Here is a 22299-nt window from a genome sequence, read left to right as displayed (position 1 = left end):
TGATTTATAAAAAGGGCAGACTTGATTAATTATTGACAATGGTGTGCAGGTGGTGGGAGGAGGAGGGGGGGGAGGGGAGACAGCTGGCTCGCTGGTGGGTCAAGTTCCATCTACGTTTCAGAATTCGCCGTCCCTAAACCCGCCCACCTATCCTAACCTATCCCGCCGCCCCTAACCCCGCCCACCTATCCTAACCTATCCCACCGCCCCTAAACCCGCCCACCTATCCTAACCTATCCCGCCGCCCCTAAACCCGCCCACCTATCCTAACCTATCCCGCCGCCCCTAAACCCGCCCACCTATCCTAACCTATCCCGCCGCCCCTAAACCCGCCCACCTATCCTAACCTATCCCGCCGCCCCTAAACCCGCCCACCTATCCTAACCTATCCCGCCGCCCCTAAACCCGCCCACCTATCCTAACCTATCCCGCCGCCCCTAAACCCGCCCACCTATCCTAACCTATCCCGCCGCCCCTAACCCGCCCACCTATCCTAACCTATCCCGCCGCCCTATCTCACCCTCTCCCTAGCCATCTCTCACTCCGTCCAACTTGGGGAAATTACTCCTATCTGGCGCACCGCATTTTCCCTTCTCTTACTCTGGTCTTGTGCTTGCACATCGTCGAGACGCAACATGAGCGCTGCAGGACACGTTCATAACGCCTCGCTAGAGTGCTGTCCGGCGCCCTGTTAATCTGTCTTCACGCTCTGTTCATTCCATCCAGCCGCCGACCCCCAAAGACGCATTCATCAATTTAAACATTTAGTGCATTCAACATAGGAATTTTCTCAGATGTAAATTAACTTTATTCAGTCGTATCTTAACTTAGGTATCTTAAGTTTTCTTGGCAATTTTTTTGTATTTTTAGACCGTGGGTGAAGCATTTACAAAGTTGTAATTCAGGTGATTCAGGTCGTCAGCGAATCACCTGTCCGAGAAGTGTTCGAACGTAACATGAACGTCCGAACGTCCGCTCGGGAGCCGGTCGGCCGAGCGGACAGCAAGCTGGACTTGTGATCCTGTGGTTCTGGATTCGATCCCGGGCGCCGGCGAGAAACAATGGGCAGAGTTTCTTTCACCCCCTGTTACCTAGCAGTAAAATAGGTACCTGGGTGTTAGTCAGCTGTCACGGGCTGCTTCCTGGGGGGTGAAGGCCTGGTCGAGGACCGGGCCGCGGGGACACTAAAAAGCCCCGAAATCATCTCAAGATAACCTCAAGATAACGTCATCAGTTGCGAGTCGTTTTCTATTCATAAACAAAAACTTTTGCTGCTGGATTAAGGAGCATTTAGTCTCCGTTGATGAGGCTGCTTCACTGACAGGCGTCGCGTAGTTAGACCGACTCTTGCTGCACTTACAGCGACTCAAACTGGCTGCGAGCGCCGGAACAACAATGAGGGTGGAAACTGTGTGCCTGGCCTTACCACCCAGGCACACGTAGGGGCCTCGTAGCCTGGTGGATAACGCGCAGGACTCGTAATTCTGTGGCGCGGGTTCGATTCCCGCACGAGGCAGAAACAAATGGGCAAAGTTTCTTTCACCCTGAATGTCCCTGTTACCTAGCAGTAAATAGGTACCTGGGTGTTAGTCAGCTGTCACGGGCTGCTTCCTAGGGGTGGAGGCCTGGTTGAGGACCGGGCCGCGGGGACACTAAAGCCCCGAAATCATCTCAAGATAACCTCAAGTTAACCCTAACTACTCTCATTAACGACCAGGCGTGCGACCAGCGTAAGCCTCCCCCCGTCCCCCAGCTGGAGACGGGAAGGTGGGAGACGGCTCAGACGGGCATAACACATTAAGACAGAACATGAACAATCAGGAGGATGCCGAGAGACAGTGTTGCTGCTCGGACCATGAACTTGAAGTTAAGAGACACACTCACACACACTTAACATATGTTAAACCACATGTTATCCTGTGTTAACATATAGGACATTTAACACATCTTAACAGGTCCAGAATCTTCATAACAATACTATCGTATGTTGACCAGACCACACACTAGAAGGTGAAGGGACGACGACGTTTCGGTCCGTCATGGACCGAAACGTCGATATCGTATGCCTCAAGTCGATATCGTATGCCTCAAGTCGATATCGTATGCCTCAAGTCGATATCGTATGCCTCAAGTCGATATCGTATGCCTCAAGTCGATATCGTATGCCTCAAGTCGATATCGTATGCCTCAAGTCGATATCGTATGCCTCAGAAACAATATTAAAAAAAATATAGACCAAAACAGTCATGCCAACGGAAGTGAGACATTTGTACTACAATCGTGTGAGAAACTCTGAATAACTTCCCAGAAGTTATTGTCAACGGCGCCAAATATTTGTTTACAAACAGACTGGACACTTGACACCCGCACGTTAGTGGTGTGGTCTGACACACAGACGACACCCCCCTCCAACACCCCCCCTCCAACACCCCCTCCCTCCAACACCCCCCTCCAACACCCCCCCCTCCAACACCCCCCCTCCAACACCCCCTATAACACCCCCTCCAACACCTCCCTCTCCAAAACCCCCTCTCCAAAACCCCCTCCAACACCCCCTCCAACACCCTAGTTTGGATTGGTCGTGGTCTTTTCTATTTGATTCTATTCACGGTTTACGCAACTATATCAAAGATGAAATAGGCTCGACATAGCTGGCAACAAAGTTGGTATAGAAGGATATAGGCAAAGTACAGCAGGAAATAGAAGGCATGACACAGCTGATAAACAGACACGATACAGCAGGAAATAAGCACAACGCAGCAGGAAACAGACACGACCCAGCAGGAAACAGACACGACCCAGCAGGAAACAGACACAATACAGCAGGAAACAGGCACGACCCAGCAGTAAACAGACACGACCCAGCAGGGAACAGACACAATACAGCAGGAAACAGGCACGACCCAGCAGTAAACAGACACGACCCAGCAGGAAACAGACACGACCCAGCAGGAAACAGACACAATACAGCAGGAAACAGGCACGACCCAGCAGTAAACAGACACGACCTAGCAGTAAACGGACACGACCCAGCAGGAAACAGACACGATACAGCAGGAAACAGACACGATACAGCAGGAAACGGGCACGATACACCAGGAACAGACACGATACAGCAGTAAGCAGACACGATACAGCAGGAAACAGACACGACCCAGCAGTAAACAGACACGATACCGCAGTAAACAGACACGATACAACAGGAAACAGACACAATACAGCAGGAAACAGACACGATACAGCAGGAAACAGACACGATACAACAGGAAACAGGCACGACCCAGCAGTAAACAGGCACGACCCAGCAGTAAACAGACACGATACAGTAGGAAACAGGCACGACCCAGCAGTAAACATGCACGACCCAGCAGTAAACAGGCACGATACAGCAGTAAACAGGCACGACCCAGTAGTAAACAGGCACGACCCAGCAGTAAACAGGCACGATACAGCAGTAAACAGGCACGACCCAGCAGTAAACAGGCACGACCCAGCAGGAAACAGGCACGATCCAGTAGGAAACAGGCACGACCCAGCAGTAAACAGGCACGACCCAGCAGTAAACAGGCACGATACAGCAGTAAACAGGCACGACCCAGCAGTAAACAGGCACGACCCAGCAGGAAACAGGCACGATCCAGTAGGAAACAGGCACGACCCAGCAGTAAACAGGCACGACCCAGCAGTAAACCGGCACGACACAGCAGGAAACAGGCACGACCCAGCAGGAAACAGGCACGACCCAGCAGTAAAAAGGCACGACCCAGCAGTAAACAGACACGATACAGCAGGAAACAGGCACGACCCAGCAGGAAACAGGCACGACCCAGCAGTAAAAAGGCACGACCCAGCAGTAAACAGACACGATACAGCAGGAAACAGGCACGACCCAGCAGGAAACAGGCACGACCCAGCAGTAAACAGGCACGACCCAGCAGTAAACAGGCACGACCCAGCAGTAAACAGACACGATCCAGCAGGAAACAGACACGACCCAGCAGGAAACAGACACGACCCAGCAGGAAACAGACACGACTCAGCAGTAAACACACGATACAGCAGGAAACAGACACGATACAGCAGGAAACAGACACGACCCAGCAGTAAATAGACACGATACAGCAGGAAACAGACACGATACAGCAGTAAATAGACACGATACAGCAGTAAACAGACACGATACAGCAGGAAACAGACACGACCCAGCAGTAAATAGACACGATACAGCAGGAAACAGACACGATACAGCAGTAAACAGACACGACCCAGCAGGAAACAGACACGACCCAGCAGGAAACAGACACGACCCAGCAGTAAATAGACACGATACAGCAGGAAACAGACACGATACAGCAGGAAACAGACACGACCCAGCAGTAAATAGACACGATACAGCAGTAAACAGACACGACCCAGCAGGAAACAGACACGACCCAGCAGGAAACAGACACGACCCAGCAGGAAACAGACACGACCCAGCAGGAAACAGACACGATACAGCAGTAAACAGACACGATACAGCAGGAAACAGACACGACCCAGCAGGAAACAGGCACGACCCAGCAGGAAACAGGCACGACCCAGCAGTAAACAGACACGATACAGCAGGAAACAGACACGACCCAGCAGGAAACAGACACGACCCAGCAGGAAACAGACACGACCCAGCAGGAAACAGACACGATACAGCAGTAAACAGACACGATACAGCAGGAAACAGACACGATACAGCAGGAAACAGACACGACCCAGCAGGAAACAGGCACGACCCAGCAGGAAACAGGCACGACCCAGCAGTAAACAGACACGATACAGCAGGAAACAGACACGACCCAGCAGGAAACAGACACGACCCAGCAGGAAACAGACACGACCCAGCAGGAAACAGACACGATACAGCAGTAAACAGACACGATACAGCAGGAAACAGACACGATACAGCAGGAAACAGACACGACCCAGCAGGAAACAGGCACGACCCAGCAGGAAACAGGCACGACCCAGCAGTAAACAGACACGATACAGCAGGAAACAGACACGACCCAGCAGGAAACAGGCACGACCCAGCAGGAAACAGACACGACCCAGCAGGAAACAGACACGACCCAGCAGGAAACAGACACGACCCAGCAGGAAACAGACACGACCCAGCAGGAAACAGGCACGACCCAGCAGGAAACAGACACGACCCAGCAGGAAACAGACACGACCCAGCAGGAAACAGGCACGACCCAGCAGAACACAACAAACATCTGGACATAACAGATGACAAGCCAGGAGGAGTAGGAGGAGGAGGCGGGTGAGGGCGAGGAAGGTGGCGAGGCCGGGAAGGTCGGTCAGCGTGAGCCGCCGCGCGAGGCGCAGTGCAGGTCCTGCCCCGCTCCAGGTAGGACGTGTGGTGGCGCGCTCTCCCCTCTCGCTCACACACACACACACGCCCTCCTTCACTACCCCTTGCTTGCGTCAGTGTTCCGGTCAGGTCCCGAGTGCAGTGTTCTCGAGCACCAGCAAGCTTGCACTCTATATATTAACTGGAGCTCCGGAGAAAACGTGATGAGAGGTTAATATATCTCTTAATCGGACATGAAATATGATACTGAGAGTTGCATATTGCGAGTTGATATGCTCTAGAATTATTGGTATATATATATATATATATATATATATATATATATATATATATATATATATATATATATATATATATATATATATATATTATTGCGATATGACGTCTAGTAATAGTTTCAAACGGTTATCTGATAATAGCTCTGATATTTCAAACAGACTTTTTTGCAATTATTTAAGCGAGTGATTCAGTTGGAGAATTTGATGTCGCAAACATTGCCCAATTGCTGTTTTGTTTTATTTTAATTAAGTTTATTTACTAGACATATCTTTCCTAACCTTTTTTTTTTTTTAATGATATCGAATATTGTCGAATCTTGTGGTCTATTGCGTGTAGTTGAATCTTATTGGTGGTTGACAGAGAGGTGAGGGGGTGCCTACTTGACGGCGGTTAATATCCCGGGGGACAGTTAGACTGCGAGTGTATCAGCGTGTACCAGGTGTGAGTGATGGTATGCCCGGCTCTCGGAGCGGGGCACTGGGCGTGAAGATAAAGGCATCACCAGCCACTCCAGACTGGCGGAATTCCGCACTGATGGCGTGTTCCCAGACCAAGATGACGGGGGCTGCCCGGGCCCGCGGCTACGGCACCTCCACCACCGGTACTAGGTCCTGGCCTTCGCTGCTGCTGCTGCTGCTGAGTTCGTCTGCTGGCGCAACTTCTCTCATGTTTCTGCTGTTGATGACCACCATGTCTGCTGCAGGTAAGACAGGGGGGGGGGGAGTGAAGGGTGAAGGGAGAGGGGGGGTGAAGGGTGAAGGGAGAGGGGGGGTGGGGTTCAGCACAAGGTGGAGTAGCCTTATTGTGTAGAAAATCAGAATGATGTTAAGAGTCGATTAAGGCAGCGTCTGGGATGCTCTCTGACGCAGGTTCGAATCCTCGTCACAGCCCTTGTGGATTTGTTCATGTTAAGACAGACCTTGTCGCTTGCTCTGATATCAACACCATTGACAAGCTTCAATGTTTCAGCAGTTTGACTTCCTCAGAGGCGCGTGTGCCTGGCTACTACCCCTCCCCCCTTCTAAAATATCATCTAGTTTTCAATTTCTATATTGCACCTGAACTTTGACTCAAAATTGCGTTGCAATAAGTGTGAGGACAGGATGTGTTAAATAGTTGTGTGTAAGGAGGCCCGCAGCCTGTCCTCCTAAGGTTTCCCAACGTCAAGAAATGGTCGTAGTAAAGTGCTCTAATCCTAAGCTACCAGAGGACCCAAAACAGAAAACGGGTCAGTATGTAAATTTCGCAAGACGCTGCAATTTTCTTGTACGACAATATTTGGTCTTAGGTAAAGTCTACGTCAAAATACGACGTGATATTACGAGAGGTTGCAGTCTGCATGCCTGTTGAGGGCCAGGGGCCAGATTCACGAAGCAGCTACGCAAGCACTTACGAACCTGTACATCTTTTCTCAATTATTGACGACTTTGTTTACAATTATTAAACAGTTAATGAGCCCCGAAGCACCAGGAGGCTGTTTATAACAATAACAACAGTTGATTGGGGAAGTTTTCATGCTTGTAAACTGTTTAATAAATGTAACCAAAGTCGTCAAAGATTGAAGAAAGATGTACACGTTCGTAAGTGCTTGCGTAACTGCTTGGTGAATCTGGCCCCAGAGTGGTAGAGAGCAGCGTACTAGAAGGTGGGTGTGTAGGTATTCTTCTTCTTCTGCTCCAGAAATTGAAAATTTCTCAAGTTCCTCTTGAGAAATTGAAGGAATGTTGATGTATTTTTTTATCTAAGAAAAAACACAACATTTTCAGACTTCTGACAAAGGATTAGCAACATTACCTTGAAATTAATAAAAAAAAGACTTTAAAATACAAAATGTGATTTCTTTTTTTAGAATTAAAAAAATGTTAACGTTAATTAGCTTACAATACTATACTCTTAAAATTGGATTTACAGTTGTTTTAAATTGGTTTTAGTTTCTGAGAATTTATATTTTTTAATTCGATCCATCACTTTGCATGAATGTTTTAGTTTAGAAACTTATAACTCAATAAAGTAGGCTTTCAATTATAATCCTTAAATACCAAACACAGATTATAATATGTGAGACTCGTGAGAACCCAGTTGAAATTAGACGTTTTTTTTAGGTTGTAAAAGTTCACTTTTGAGTTCATGAAGTTCAAAGTTGGCGCCACTGCTGGAGGAGGTAGATGTGGACTGATTCTCCTCAAACGTGACACATGTGTTGTGTCTGGTGTCTTGACACATGTGTCGTGTCTGGTGTCGTGACACATCTGTTGTGTCTGGTGTCTTGACACATGTGTCGTGTCTGGTGTCTTGACACATGTGTCGTGTCTGGTGTCTTGACACATGTGTCGTGTCTGGTGTCGTGACACATCTGTCGTGTCTGGTGTCTTGACACATGTGTCGTGTCTGGTGTCTTGACACATGTGTCGTGTCTGGCGTCTTGACACATGTGTCTGGTGTCTTGACACATGTGTCGTGTCTGGTGTCTTGACACATGTGTCGTGTCTGGCGTCTTGACACATGTGTCTGGTGTCTTGACACATGTGTCGTGTCTGGTGTCTTGACACATGTGTCGTGTCTGGCGTCTTGACACATGTGTCTGGTGTCTTGACACATGTGTCTGGTGTCTTGACACATGTGTCGTGTCTGGTGTCTTGACACATGTGTCTGGTGTCTTAACACATGTGTCGTGTCTGGTGTCTTAACACATGTGTCGTGTCTGGCGTCTTAACACGTGTGTCGTGTCTGGCGTCTTGACACATGTGTCTGGTGTCTTGACACATGTGTCGTGTCTGGCGTCTTGACACATGTGTCGTGTCTGGCGTCTTGACACATGTGTCGTGTCTGGCGTCTTGACACATGTGTCGTGTCTGGCGTCTTGACACATGTGTCGTGTCTGGCGTCTTGACACATGTGTCGTGTCTGGCGTCTTGACACATGTGTTGTGTCTGGCGTCTTGACACATGTGTCGTGTCTGGCGCCTTGACACATGTGTCGTGTCTGGCGTCTTGACACATGTGTCTGGTGTCTTGACACATGTGTTGTGTCTGGCGTCTTGACACATGTGTCTGGTGTCTTGACACATGTGTCGTGTCTGGCGTCTTGACACATGTGTCTGGTGTCTTGACACATGTGTTGTGTCTGGCGTCTTGACACATGTGTCTGGTGTCTTGACACATGTGTCGTGTCTGGCGTCTTGACACATGTGTCTGGTGTCTTGACACATGTGTTGTGTCTGGCGTCTTGACACATGTGTCGTGTCTGGCGTCTTGACACATGTGTCGTGTCTGGCGTCTTGACACATGTGTCTGGCGTCTTGACACATCTGTCGTGTCTGGTGTCGTGACACATGTGTCGTGTCTATGTGTCTTGATTAATGAGAAAAAAATAATAATAATTTTACGAATTTTCCACATTATGGGATAAAAATTTACATGTGAATATCCAAATTCTTCGATTAATGCATTACCATCTTGTGGTATACACTAAAAATACGTATGTATCCCATATGTATACCATGTATATGGTTGTATATAATTGTACAGTATACCTACTATTGATGTATAGCTACAAAGTGGCCAGGGTACTCCGATTGTATCCTGCAGCAATACACCGCCGTGGGAGATGTATTTCAATACTTTGGTGGTGAAAATATCCCACATGACCCTTATGGATATGCCGTCCTCCTCAACGCAAGGTAGTATTCCAAGTTATTTTATATTTCCATGCCATAATGCCATTTTCTATTTCTGGAAATAATTATATTTTCACTTGAGCACGTTAAAGGATCAATAAAATGTACGGTATTATGGCGGGAAAAGTAACCCGGTAAGAGCTTTATTCAGAGCGCCAGAGCGCAATCCTTCCTCCGTGACGTCTTGTGGTACACTGAATACTTCAAGCCAACATGGCTTCTCTTGTCCATACGCGGGCAGGGTTGCCACTCAACTTAATTTTAGTAATTATAAGTGTAAAGATATATTATTTTTTTTTATATACATAATTATATGCGCAAATTTTAAGTTAGAATTGAACACTTACAATCATCAGAATATATTTTTTTTTGTGGGAGAGAGTAGCCACGATGACGTATTATTTTAAAGACATTGTTCGATGGATCTTGATCAATTTGATCAAGATCCATCGAACAATGTCTTTAAAATAATACGTCATCGTGGCTACTCTCTCTCACAAACAAAAATATTCTGATGATTGTAAGTGTTCAATTCTAACTTAAAATTTGCGCATATAATTTTGTATATAAAAAAAAATAATATATCTTTACACTTATAATTACTAAAATTGATCAATTACTATATATATATATATATATATATATATATATATATATATATATATATATATATATATATATATATATATATATATATATATATATGCGAACAAGCCTGAATGGTCCCCAGGACAATATGCAACTGAAAACTCACACCCCAGAAATGACTCGAACCCATACTCCCAGGAGCCACGCAACTGGTATGTACAAGACGCCTTAATCCACTTGACCATCACGACCGGACATAATGAGGTGATAGCCGAGGCTATTTGAACCAGTGGCTATTTGAACCAGCCGAGGCTATTTGAACCACCCCACCAGTGCCGGCGGTGGGGTGGTTCAAATAGCCTCGGCTATCACCTCATTATGTCCGGTCGTGATGGTCAAGTGGATTAAGGCGTCTTGTACATACCAGTTGCGTGGCTCCTGGGAGTATGGGTTCGAGTCATTTCTGGGGTGTGAGTTTTCAGTTGCATATTGTCCTGGGGACCATTCAGGCTTGTTCGCATTTGTGTTCCTCACGTGTGCCCCAAAGAATGAGGTGATTTGGTAAAATGCTATGCCCAAGATTACTATCCGAGTGCCGGCGGTGGGGTGGTTCAAATAGCCTCGGCTATCACCTCATTATGTCCGGTCGTGATGGTCAAGTGGATTAAGGCGTCTTGTACATACCAGTTGCGTGGCTCCTGGGAGTATGGGTTCGAGTCATTTCTGGGGTGTGAGTTTTCAGTTGCATATTGTCCTGGGGACCATTCAGGCTTGTTCGCATTTGTGTTCCTCACGTGTGCCCCAAAGAATGAGGTGATTTGGTAAAATGCTATGCCCAAGATTACTATCCGAGTGCCGGCGGTGGGGTGGTTCAAATAGCCTCGGCTATCACCTCATTATGTCCGGTCGTGATGGTCAAGTGGATTAAGGCGTCTTGTACATACCAGTTGCGTGGCTCCTGGGAGTATGGGTTCGAGTCATTTCTGGGGTGTGAGTTTTCAGTTGCATATTGTCCTGGGGACCATTCAGGCTTGTTCGCATTTGTGTTCCTCACGTGTGCCCCAAAGAATGAGGTGATTTGGTAAAATGCTATGCCCAAGATTACTATCCGAGTGCCGGCGGTGGGGTGGTTCAAATAGCCTCGGCTATCACCTCATTATGTCCGGTCGTGATGGTCAAGTGGATTAAGGCGTCTTGTACATACCAGTTGCGTGGCTCCTGGGAGTATGGGTTCGAGTCATTTCTGGGGTGTGAGTTTTCAGTTGCATATTGTCCTGGGGACCATTCAGGCTTGTTCGCATTTGTGTTCCTCACGTGTGCCCTAAAGAATGAGGTGATTTGGTAAAATGCTATGCCCAAGATTACTATCCGAGTGCCGGCGGTGGAGTGGTTCAAATAGCCTCGGCTATCACCTCATTATGTCCGGTCGTGATGGTCAAGTGGATTAAGGCGTCTTGTACATACCAGTTGCGTGGCTCCTGGGAGTATGGGTTCGAGTCATTTCTGGGGTGTGAGTTTTCAGTTGCATATTGTCCTGGGGACCATTCAGGCTTGTTCGCATTTGTGTTCCTCACGTGTGCCCCAAAGAATGAGGTGATTTGGTAAAATGCTATGCCCAAGATTACTATCCGAGTGCCGGCGGTGGGGTGGTTCAAATAGCCTCGGCTATCACCTCATTATGTCCGGTCGTGATGGTCAAGTGGATTAAGGCGTCTTGTACATACCAGTTGCGTGGCTCCTGGGAGTATGGGTTCGAGTCATTTCTGGGGTGTGAGTTTTCAGTTGCATATTGTCCTGGGGACCATTCAGGCTTGTTCGCATTTGTGTTCCTCACGTGTGCCCCAAAGAATGAGGTGATTTGGTAAAATGCTATGCCCAAGATTACTATCCGAGTGCCGGCGGTGGGGTGGTTCAAATAGCCTCGGCTATCACCTCATTATGTCCGGTCGTGATGGTCAAGTGGATTAAGGCGTCTTGTACATACCAGTTGCGTGGCTCCTGGGAGTATGGGTTCGAGTCATTTCTGGGGTGTGAGTTTTCAGTTATATATATATATATATATATATATATATATATATATATATATATATATATATATATATATATATATATATATATATATATATATATATATATATTTTATTAAATATGACCGAAAAAGTAAGATTAATAATTCTAACACGAATTTTCTCAATCTTTCGTACATTATGCTTCACTTTACTAGAAATCCTAGTAAACAACACAGAAATCATCGATAGATACAGCGATAGCAGGCGGCTCGACGTTTGCGAGGCACTACACATCAAGAAGTCAACACCAGCAATCAACAGCCAATTATTGCACAACTATATTCTACCCACCTCAAGACTCCGCTCCAATATAGAAGCATCAAGAAATATGGACCAATAGGCTTTCTACAAACACTTCTATTCAATATCCATTGTTTCGTGTTCTGTCTTGTGTTGATACTTTTAATACCCTATTAATATCCTCTAATGCCACATCATCCTTCCCACCTTACTCAAATGTAATGCCACATCACCCTTCCCACCTCACTCAAATGTAGATATAAAATCAGGGAAACGCAAGTTCTAATCAGTTGTGTATTTGTGAAGTCTTTGAAAATGTAATAAGTTTTACGAAACGCGCCCGTGTCGCGTCAGACTAGAAATAAAAATGAATTTTGGAGAAGTGATTTTTGATTTACCTCCAACAGTGAAGCATAATGTACGAAAGATTGAGAAAATTCGTGTTAGAATTATTAATCTTACTTTTTCGGTCATATTTAATAAAATATGTCTACAGGAAAGACTGCTACCAAAATATACTAATATATATATATATATATATATATATATATATATATATATATATATATATATATATATATATATATATATATATATATATATATGATGACGGTGGTGGGGTTCCCGACATTGGTTCTTGTTTTCCAATGGCAAACAAGGACACGTTTCCCCCTCGTATAAAAAACGGGAATATGCCGATATTCCGGTGTTACCACAGCAAGGGGTAACTCCAGCATATCAGCAACCGGCGAAATCAGAGCACAAATGAGAGGATAAAATGGGGGAAGACTGTGTTCCAGTAACCATACAGATGGTGTTACTGCGTCACTGTAGTTGGTCACTATACAGGTGTGTATGGTGAGGGGCCGGGGCAGGCGCTGTGCTGGGTCATACACCGTCGACAGCTTCATTTAAGCTGGAGGATCGGCGGAAGCTTCCACCTTGAGACGACCAGCTAGGTATAGTGGTGTTGGGTCTGGGTTGGTGTGTCCTGTGTTGTATCCTGTGTCGCGTGTTGTGTGTCCTGTGTCGGTGCTGCCTGTGTTCTGTGTCGGTGCTGGCTGTGTCCTGTGTCGGTGCTGGCTGGCCACCTAGGGATAGCCACCTGGAGTCTATCCACCTAGGAGGAACCAGCTGGTGTCAGTTATTCTTGTCAATCAACGGTCTGAGTGTGATCTTGGGGTCGACGGTAGAGCGACGGTCTCGCTTCTTGCAGGTCGGCGTTCAATCCCCGACCGTCCAAGTGGTTGGGCACCATTCCTTTCCACCCGTCTCATCCCAAATCGTTATCCTGACTCCTTCCATGTGCTATATAGTCGTAATAGCTTAGCGCTTTCCCTGATAATTCCCTCCTAAATTTAACATTTATATTTTCGAGCGACGCACAAAACCTCTCAACCCTCTGCTCCAGAATTACCTCCCTTGGAGGACTTGGAAATACCTGCTTATATGAACACTTATATAACTTATATGATATACTGTTATACTTAAATGCACATACCTGGAGCGTAGACACCCGTCAACTGCCACCAACAACTTGAGAACACTTGTCTTGTCACTTGCATAGTCTTCTCCCCAGTGGACAAGACTATGCTTGAATCATCTCATCGTTTGAGGAGATAACATGACCTATTGAGCCTGACGTTACTACATCATTAATGGTTATTTATATGTATCATAGGGATGTTAGGGTCGTCCCATTGCCCCTCCATGAAGTGGGGGGTCATCCTATTGTCTTCTCGAAGTCTGTGGATATGAAATATTCAGCGCCGAGTCCATAGACTTTAGCACCTATATAATAGTCAATTAATATATTGATTTTCTAAACATATGCTCAAACGACAGGTTTGCATTCTGGGCACAAGCTTTTGGTTAGAGTGAGGGGAGATGGTAGTGTGTGGGCAGGGAAGGAGGAGACGGGGAAATGGCTTGTGTGTGTGCTGGAAGATGACGTAGAGTGTATGATATAGGAAATGGGGAGTGTTTGTGGGGGGGGGGGGGAGCTGGGGAGGGGGTGTTGGGGAAGATGTGGGGGGGAGCTGGGGGAGGGGGTGTTGGGGAAGATGGGGGGGAGCTGGGGAGGGGGTGTTGGGGAAGATGTGGGGGGGGGAGCTGGGGAGGGGGTGTTGGGGAAGATGTGGGGGGGAGCTGGGGAGGGGGTGTTGGGGAACATGTTGGGGGAGCTGGGGAGGGGGTGTTGGGGAAGATGTGGGGAGGAGCTGGGGAGGGGGTGTTGGGGAAGATGTGGGGGGAGCTGGGGGAGGGGGTGTTGGGGAAGATGGGGGGGGAGCTGGGGAGGGGGTGTTGGGGAAGATGTGGGGGGGGAGCTGGGGAGGGGGTGTTGGGGAACATGTTGGGGGAGCTGGGGAGGGGGTGTTGGGGAAGATGTGGGGGGGAGCTGGGGAGGGGGTGTTGGGGAACATGTTGGGGGAGCTGGGGAGGGGGTGTTGGGTAAGATGTGGGGGGGGAGCTGGGGAGGGGGTGTTGGGGAAGATGTGGGGGGGAGCTGGGGAGGGGGGTGTTGGGGAACATGTTGGGGGAGCTGGGGAGGGGGTGTTGGGTAAGATGTGGGGGGGGAGCTGGGGAGGGGGTGTTGGGGAAGATGTGGGGGGGAGCTGGGGAGGGGGTGTTGGGGAACATGTTGGGGGAGCTGGGGAGGGGGGTGTTGGGGAAGATGTGGGGGGGGGGAGCTGGGGAGGGGGTGTTGGGGAACATGTTGGGGGAGCTGGGGAGGGGGTGTTGGGGAAGATGTGGGGGGGGGAGCTGGGGAGGGGGTGAATGGTGTGAAGATGTTTACAAAGATGAAGACAGTGATTACTGCAGATTGTTACAACGATGGGGAGGGGGGGGGGAGATTACGAAGGCGTGTGGAGAAAGACCCGAGCCCGTGACTGACCCGGGCTCCGCCGGGTTACCCATCTAATACCTTATACAGAGTATCAGACCTGTATGTTACACTGTATAAGAGATTAAGCCGTTTTTAGGTTATTTTCGAACCCAAACTTACCCACTCACTTACAATGGTGTCCAGTAACTGTACCTTTTTCTTCTATTCACCTTTGGAGGGCTGAGCCATCATATATTCTAGCTAGCATATACTCTTGTCTCTTTTACATAGACAGGGAGAGAGATCTGTTCTCTAACCCTGTCTAGTGTTCAGTAAGTTCAACTCACTGAACACTGTATGGCCGCTGGTGGCTGAATGGACAGTACGCTGGACACGTAATTCTGTGGACTAGAGTTCGATTCCCGGCGCCGGCGAGAAACACAATGGGCAGAGTTTCTTTCACCCTGATGCCCCTGTTACCTAGCAGTAAATAGGGACCTGGGAATTAGACAGCTATTACGGGCTGCTTCCTGGGTATATGTGTGTGTGTGGGGGGGGGGGAGGAATTAGTAGTTAGTAACAGTTGATTGATTGACAGTTGAGAGGCGAGCTGAAAGAGCAGAGCTCAACTTCCGCAAGCACAACTAGGTGAATACTGAACTACTCACCTGTGAGAGAGTTGAACAACTTACCTGTTCACTAAGTGGTTCAACTCTCAACCACAGGTGATTGAAGGCATTTATCAATGCCACTTCGCAGACAAGGTATTTTCTCCAACTGAGATATTATTTATTGAGGTCAGTGATTTTCAGAGACGGTGTTATGTCTTGGCGAAGCTCATTTGACCCCTCGGGTGTGGACAGAGTCATTAATATGATGGTTGTAATATTATGATGTTGACGTGAGGGCCAGAAGACAGTAAGGGTTGCATTGTGTGGTCAGGACTGCTGTTGTGGAGCTCAGATCATATATGATTTGTCACACAATGTTTACTGTGTGTGTGTGTGTGTGTGTGTGTGTGTGTGTGTGTGTGTGTGTGTGTGTGTGTATGTGTGTGTGTGTGTGTGTGTGTGTGTGTGATACTCTGACCTCTCTGGTGGTCATACTCAGGCTTCTTTTGTGGACATATTCAGCCATCTCCGTTGGTGGTATACTGAGTGTGTGGGTGGTGATGTATACTGACAGTGTATTTGGATGGTGTTGGTGTATCTTGAGTGTATGTGTAGGGGGTTGTGGTGTTATACTGTGTGTGTGTGCTGGTGTATACTGTGTGTGTATGTATGCTGGTGGTGTTATACTGTGTGTGTGTGTGTGTGTGTGTGTGTGTGTGTGTGTGTGTGTGTGTGTGTGTGTGTGTGTGTGTGTGTGTGTTCTGGTGTATACTGTGTGTGTGTGTGTGTGTTCTGGTGTATACTGTGTGTGTGTATGCTGGTGGTGTTATACCGTGTGTGTGTGTATGCTGGTGTTATACTGAGTGTGTGTGAGTGTGTGTGTGTGTGTTCTGGTGTATACTGTGTGTGTGTGTGTGTGTTCTGGTGTATACTGTGTGTGTGTATGCTGGTGGTGTTATACCGTGTGTGTGTGTATGCTGGTGTTATACTGAGTGTGTGTGAGTGTGTGTGGCAACAGGATACAAGTTGGGCTGTAAAACAGAGTTAAAGTGTCATCGTTGTGAAAAGTTGCTGAACACCTCTGTCCGCAACTTTCCCTCTGGCAAAGGGGGGGGGGAAGCAAAACTCGAATAACGTTGGAATTGTGGAAAAAAGTAAAGGAAAACAAATGTGAACATGAGCAGCCTATCGTGGGAATACACGCAGGTGCGGGGTGTATGGAGCAGTTTGTGCACTCAGGGGTCGAGCTGTTAGCTCTTGGACCCCGCCTTTTGTAACCGGCGATTGTCTAAAGTCCTTACCGCCAGCCTATTTTGTCATAACTATCTCTCTTTCTCTTTCTCTCTCTCTCTCTCTCTCTCTCTCTCTCTCTCTCTCTCTCTCTCTCTCTCTCTCTCTCTCTCTCTCTCTCTCTCTCTCTCTCTCTCTCTATCTCTCTCTCTCACACACACACATACAGTTCTGTTGATTGACGGTTAAGAGGCGGGACCAAAGAGCCAGAGCTCAACCCCCTCAAACACAACTAGGTGAGTACACACACACACACACACACACACACACACACACACACACACACACACACACACACACACACACACACGCAAAACACAGGTGTCTAACTCCCAGGTACCTAGTTCTGCTTGGCGAACAGAGACATCAGGTAAAAGACACTGCCCAATTGTTCATGTCTGGGACGGGAATCGAGTCACTGGCTGTCAAGACGCTGACCACTCAGGCGGTGGAATGTCTAAGAGGGGGGAGGGGGCAGGGGGGGCTGGCAGAGTGACGGGTGAGACGGGAGGGTGACGGGTGAGACGGGAGGGTGACGGGTGAGACGGGAGGGTGACGGGTGAGACGGGAGGGTGACGGGTGAGACGGTAGGGTGACGAGTGAGACGGGAGGGTGACGGGTGACTGACAGAAGACAGGGCCACCTGGCACAATCTGGGAGAATCAACACTCACTCCATACTACACGTCAACCCCCCCCCCTCCCTTCCCCCCCCCCTGCACGTCACCCTGCACGTCACCCTGCACGTCCCCCTGCACGTCACCCTGCACGTCACCCTGCACGTCACCCTGCACGTCACCCTGCACGTCACCCTGCACGTCACCCTGCACGTCATCCTGCACGTCCCCCTGCACGTCCCCCTGCACGTCCCCCTGCACGTCACCCTGCACGTCACCCTGCACGTCACCCCACCCAAGCTTGTTACACTCGAGGTTCAGATGCACGTCTTGCTGGCGTCATTCACGCTCTGTTGTCGTCTGGAAATCTATGGAACGTCTAAGATCTAAGTGTTTCGTCAGGGTCAAGGGTCAAGAAAGAGCCATTACTCATCATGAAGTCAATAAACGTATGAATGAAACAATCAGTGCTTATAATCTAAACTATAAGAGTGTCTATCGGTCCAAAGTCGGAGGCCAGCTGCTCGGGGGGCTACCCTCAACCAACTTTGCAGGGGTGAAACTATGTGGTTTGGGACGGACATAGGCTGGGTGGGATCAGCCCAAGTTAAATGCTCTATAAAAATCATAGCATTTAGCTCCCCCCCCTCCCCCACCACTCCCCCCTACCCCCAAATCCCCCGAAGTGATTTTCATGCATTCAAGTGTGAAAAAATTGGTGTAACTCCCCTAGAGTTTTTCAATGATTGTAATATATTTTTCCGAGTGAACCGTACAGTTATTTCCGTGCTTCTTAATATTACATTTTCCGAGAGAAGGAGAGAAGGGAGAAAGCAAGGGGAAGGAAAGATTGGAAGAAACAGGGGAGATTACGAATGGTTGACTAAAGGGTGAGCAGGACTGGAATTAATGGGGAGATGTGGTGAAGGGTGAGGAACAGGGAGAGGGAAGGGGGTGGCTAGAGAGGGGTGGAATGAGGGTGACGGGAGAGACAGACTGTCCCGGGCACCGCCGGGGACACCTTCTAATGCAGTTATAGATTTGTTAATTATATTTTTTGTGTCGGCGACGTTAACTGAAGGTTTCTTACTGGTGTTGACGTGTGTTGGTGTGTCAGGTGTTGACATGTGTCGGTGTGTCAGGTGTTGACGTGTGTTGGTGTGTCAGGTGTTGACATGTGTTGGTGTGTCAGGTGTTGACGGGGGTAAGGTGACCTCTCCTGAACTACCAGGTGTTTTTTGGTTATTATGCTATACCAAGCTTTTATGGTACGGCATTCTCGTGTTTTTTTTAAGTTTTTTTGTCATCGTTGTTTGCGCACTTTCTTACGTGTGTGTGTGTGTGTGTGTGTGTGTGTGTGTGTGTGTGTGTGTGTGTGTGTGTGTGTGTGTGTGTGTGTGTGTGTGTGTGTGTGTGTGTGTGTGTGTGTGTGTGTGTGTGTGTGTGTGTGAGTGTGTGTGAGTGTGTGTGTGTGTGTGTGTGTGTGTGTGTGTGTGTGTGTGTGTGTGTGTGTGTGTGTGTGTGTGTGTGTGAGTGTGTGTGAGTGTGTGTGTGTGTGTGTGTGTGTGTGTGTGTGTGTGTGTGTGTGTGTGTGTGTGTGTGAGTGTGTGTGAGTGTGTGTGTGTGTGTGTGTGTGTGTGTGTGTGTGTGTGTGTGTGTGTGTGTGTGTGTGTGTGTGTGAGTGTGTGTGAGTGTGTGTGTGTGTGTGTGTGTGTGTGTGTGTGTGTGTGTGTGTGAGTGTGTGTGTGTGTGTGTGTGTGTGTGTGTGTGTGTGTGTGTGTACTCACCTATTTGTACTCACCTATTTGTGCTTGCGGGGGTTGAGCTTTGGCTCTTTGGTCCCGCCTCTCAACTGTCAATCAACTGGTGTACAGATTCCTGAGCCTACTGGGCTCTATCATATCTACATTTAAAACTGTGTATGGAGTCAGCCTCCACCACATCACTGCCTAATGCATTCCATCCGTTAACTACTCTGACACTAAAAAAGTTCCTTCTAACGTCTCTGTGGCTCATGTGAGTACTCAGTTTCCACCTGTGTCCCCTTGTTCGCGTCCCACCAGTGTTGAATAGTTTATCTTTGTTTACCCGGTCGATTCCTCTGAGGATTTTGTAGGTTGTGATCATGTCTCCCCTTACTCTTCTGTCTTCCAGTGTCGTAAGGTGCATTTCCCGCAGCCTTTCCTCGTAACTCATGCCTCTTAGTTCTGGGACTAGTCTAGTGGCATACCTTTGGACTTTTTCCAGCTTCGTCTTGTGCTTGACAAGGTACGGGCTCCATGCTGGGGCCGCATACTCCAGGATTGGTCTTACATATGTGGTGTACAAGATTCTGAATGATTCCTTACACAGGTTCCTGAACGCTGTTCTGATGTTAGCCAGCCTCGCATATGCCGCAGACGTTATTCTTTTTATGTGGGCTTCAGGAGACAGGTTTGGTGTGATATCAACTCCTAGATCTTTCTCTCTGTTCGTTTCATTAAGTACTTCATCTCCTATTCTGTATCCTGTGTTTGGCCTCCTATTTCCACCACCTAGTTTCATTACTTTGCATTTACTCGGGTTGAACTTCAACAGCCATTTGTTGGACCATTCACTCAGTCTGTCTAGGTCATCTTGTAGCCTCCTACTATCGTCCTCAGTTTCAATCCTCCTCATAATTTTTGCATCATCGGCAAACATTGAGAGAAACGATTCTATACCCTCTGGAAGATCATTTACATATATCAGAAACAGTATAGGTCCAAGGACTGACCCCTGCGGTACTCCACTCGTAACGTCTCGCCAATCTGAGACCTCACCCCTCACACTGACTCGTTGTCTCCTGTTACTTAGGTACTCCTGTATCCAACGGAGTACCTTCCCTTTCACTCCAGCCTGCATCTCCAGTTTTTTCACTAACCTCTTGTGTGGCACTGTGTCAAAGGCTTTCTGACAATCCAAAAATATGCAGTCCGCCCACCCTTCTCTTTCTTGCCTTATTTTTGTTGCCTGGTCATAGAATTCAAGTAACCCTGTGAGGCAGGACCTGCCATCCCTGAATCCATGTTGATGCTGTGTTACAAAGTTCTTTCGCTCCAGATGTTCCACTAGCTTTCTTCGCACAATCTTCTCCATCAACTTGCATGGTATGCAGGTTAGGGACACTGGTCTGTAATTCAGTGCCTCCTGTCTATCCCCTTTCTTGTATATCGGGACTACGTTAGCTGCTTTCCAAATTTCTGGCAGTTCCCCTGTTGCCAGTGATTTGTTATACACCATGGAGAGCGGGAGGCACAGTTCTTCTGCTCCTTCCTTTAGTATCCAAGGGGAGATTCCATCTGGACCTATAGCCTTTGTCACATCCAATTCTAGTAAACACTTCCTTACTTCCCCGCTGGTAATCTCAAACTCTTCCAGTGGTTCCTGGTTAGCTATTCCCTCTCTTATCTCTGGGATTTCTCCTTGCTCCAAGGTGAAGACCTCCTGGAATTTCTTATTCAGTTCCTCACACACTTCCTTGTCGTTTGTAGTGAATCCTTCTGCCCCTAACCTTAATTTCATAACCTGTTCCTTTACTGTTGTTTTTCTCCTGATGTGGCTATGCAGCAATTTAGGCTGAGTCTTTGCCTTGCTTGCGATGTCATTTTCGTATTGTCTTTCTGCCTCTCTTCTCATCCTAACATATTCATTCCTGGCATTCTGGTATCTTTCTCTGCTCTCCAGTGTCCTGTTATTCCTATAGTTTCTCCATGCCCTTTTACTTTGCTGCTTAGCTAGCCTACATCTCTGATTAAACCATGGGTTTCTCATCTTCATTTCACTGTTTTCCTTTTGGACTGGGACAAACTTGTTTGCTGCATCCTTGCATTTTTGCGTGATGTATTCCATCATATCTTGGGCCGTCTTTTCCCTGAGCTCTGTTTCCCATGCTATATCTGCTAGGCATTTTCTTATCTCCTCATAGTTTCCCTTTCGGTATGCTAACCTTTTGGTTTCGGTATCCCTTCTCGAGTTCAATAACCCTTCTTCAATCAGGTACTCAAACACCAATACACTGTGGTCGCTCATTCCTACTGGGTCCTCAAAACTGATTTCTCTTATGTCAGAGTCGTTCAGGGTGAAAACCAGGTCGAGTCTCGCTGGTTCGTCGTTTCCTCTCATCCTTGTGGGTTCACTGACATGCTGGGTTAAGAAGTTTCTAGTCGCCACCTCCAGTAGTTTGGCTCTCCACGTATCCTCGCCTCCATGCGGTTCCTTGTTCTCCCAATCAATCCTGCCGTGATTGAAGTCCCCCATGATGAGCAGGTGGGATCTATTTCTACAGGCAGAAGAGGCTGCCCTCTCAATTATAGTGTTAACTGCCATGTTGTTGCTTTCGTACTCTTGACTGGGTCTTTTGTCATTTGGTGGAGGATTATATATTACTGCTACTACTATCCTTGGTCCTCCCATTGTCATGGTGCCTGCTATGTAGTCTCTGAAACCCTCACAGCCCGGGATAGTCATCTCCTTAAAACTCCATTCCTTTCTCATGAGTAGGGCCACTCCTCCTCCTCCCCTACCTTCCCTCTCTTTCCTTATTATTGTGTACTCCTGGGGAAACACGGCATTCGTTATGATTCCAGAGAGTTTTGTTTCAGTGAGTCCAATTACATCTGGGTTCACTTCTTGTGCTCTTTCCCTTAGTTCACTTGCCTTGCTTGTGATCCCATCTATGTTCGAGTACATTGCCCTGAAACTAACTCTCTTCTGTTTCTCCTCTGGGGAGGAC

General features: G+C 47.8%; 2 protein-coding genes across 2 annotated transcripts in view; both read left to right on the top strand.

The window, feature by feature from the left end:
* Positions 1–2708: 2708 nt before the first annotated feature.
* On the top strand, positions 2709–5303 carry LOC138355709 (nucleolar protein dao-5-like). The gene is made up of 3 exons (XM_069311022.1): positions 2709–3118; positions 3204–3958; positions 4060–5303. Exons 1-3 carry the CDS (start codon positions 2709–2711, stop codon positions 5301–5303), a joined length of 2409 nt encoding a protein of 802 aa, XP_069167123.1.
* Positions 5304–5969: 666 nt separating this feature from the next.
* The window catches only part of LOC123753874 (carbonic anhydrase-related protein 10-like), a 230406-nt gene continuing 214076 nt past the window's right edge, over positions 5970–22299 (top strand). The window contains exon 1 of the mRNA XM_069307496.1: positions 5970–6332. Coding sequence (XP_069163597.1) covers positions 6083–6332 — 250 coding nt within the window. The 5' untranslated portion in view covers positions 5970–6082. The remainder of the gene's footprint in view (positions 6333–22299) is intronic.

Source organism: Procambarus clarkii, chromosome 6, assembly GCF_040958095.1.
Source record: "Procambarus clarkii isolate CNS0578487 chromosome 6, FALCON_Pclarkii_2.0, whole genome shotgun sequence".
NCBI lineage: Eukaryota > Metazoa > Arthropoda > Malacostraca > Decapoda > Cambaridae > Procambarus > Procambarus clarkii.
The sequence above is the reverse complement of the archived record's forward strand: the minus strand, read 5'-3'. Positions and strand labels throughout refer to the sequence as shown.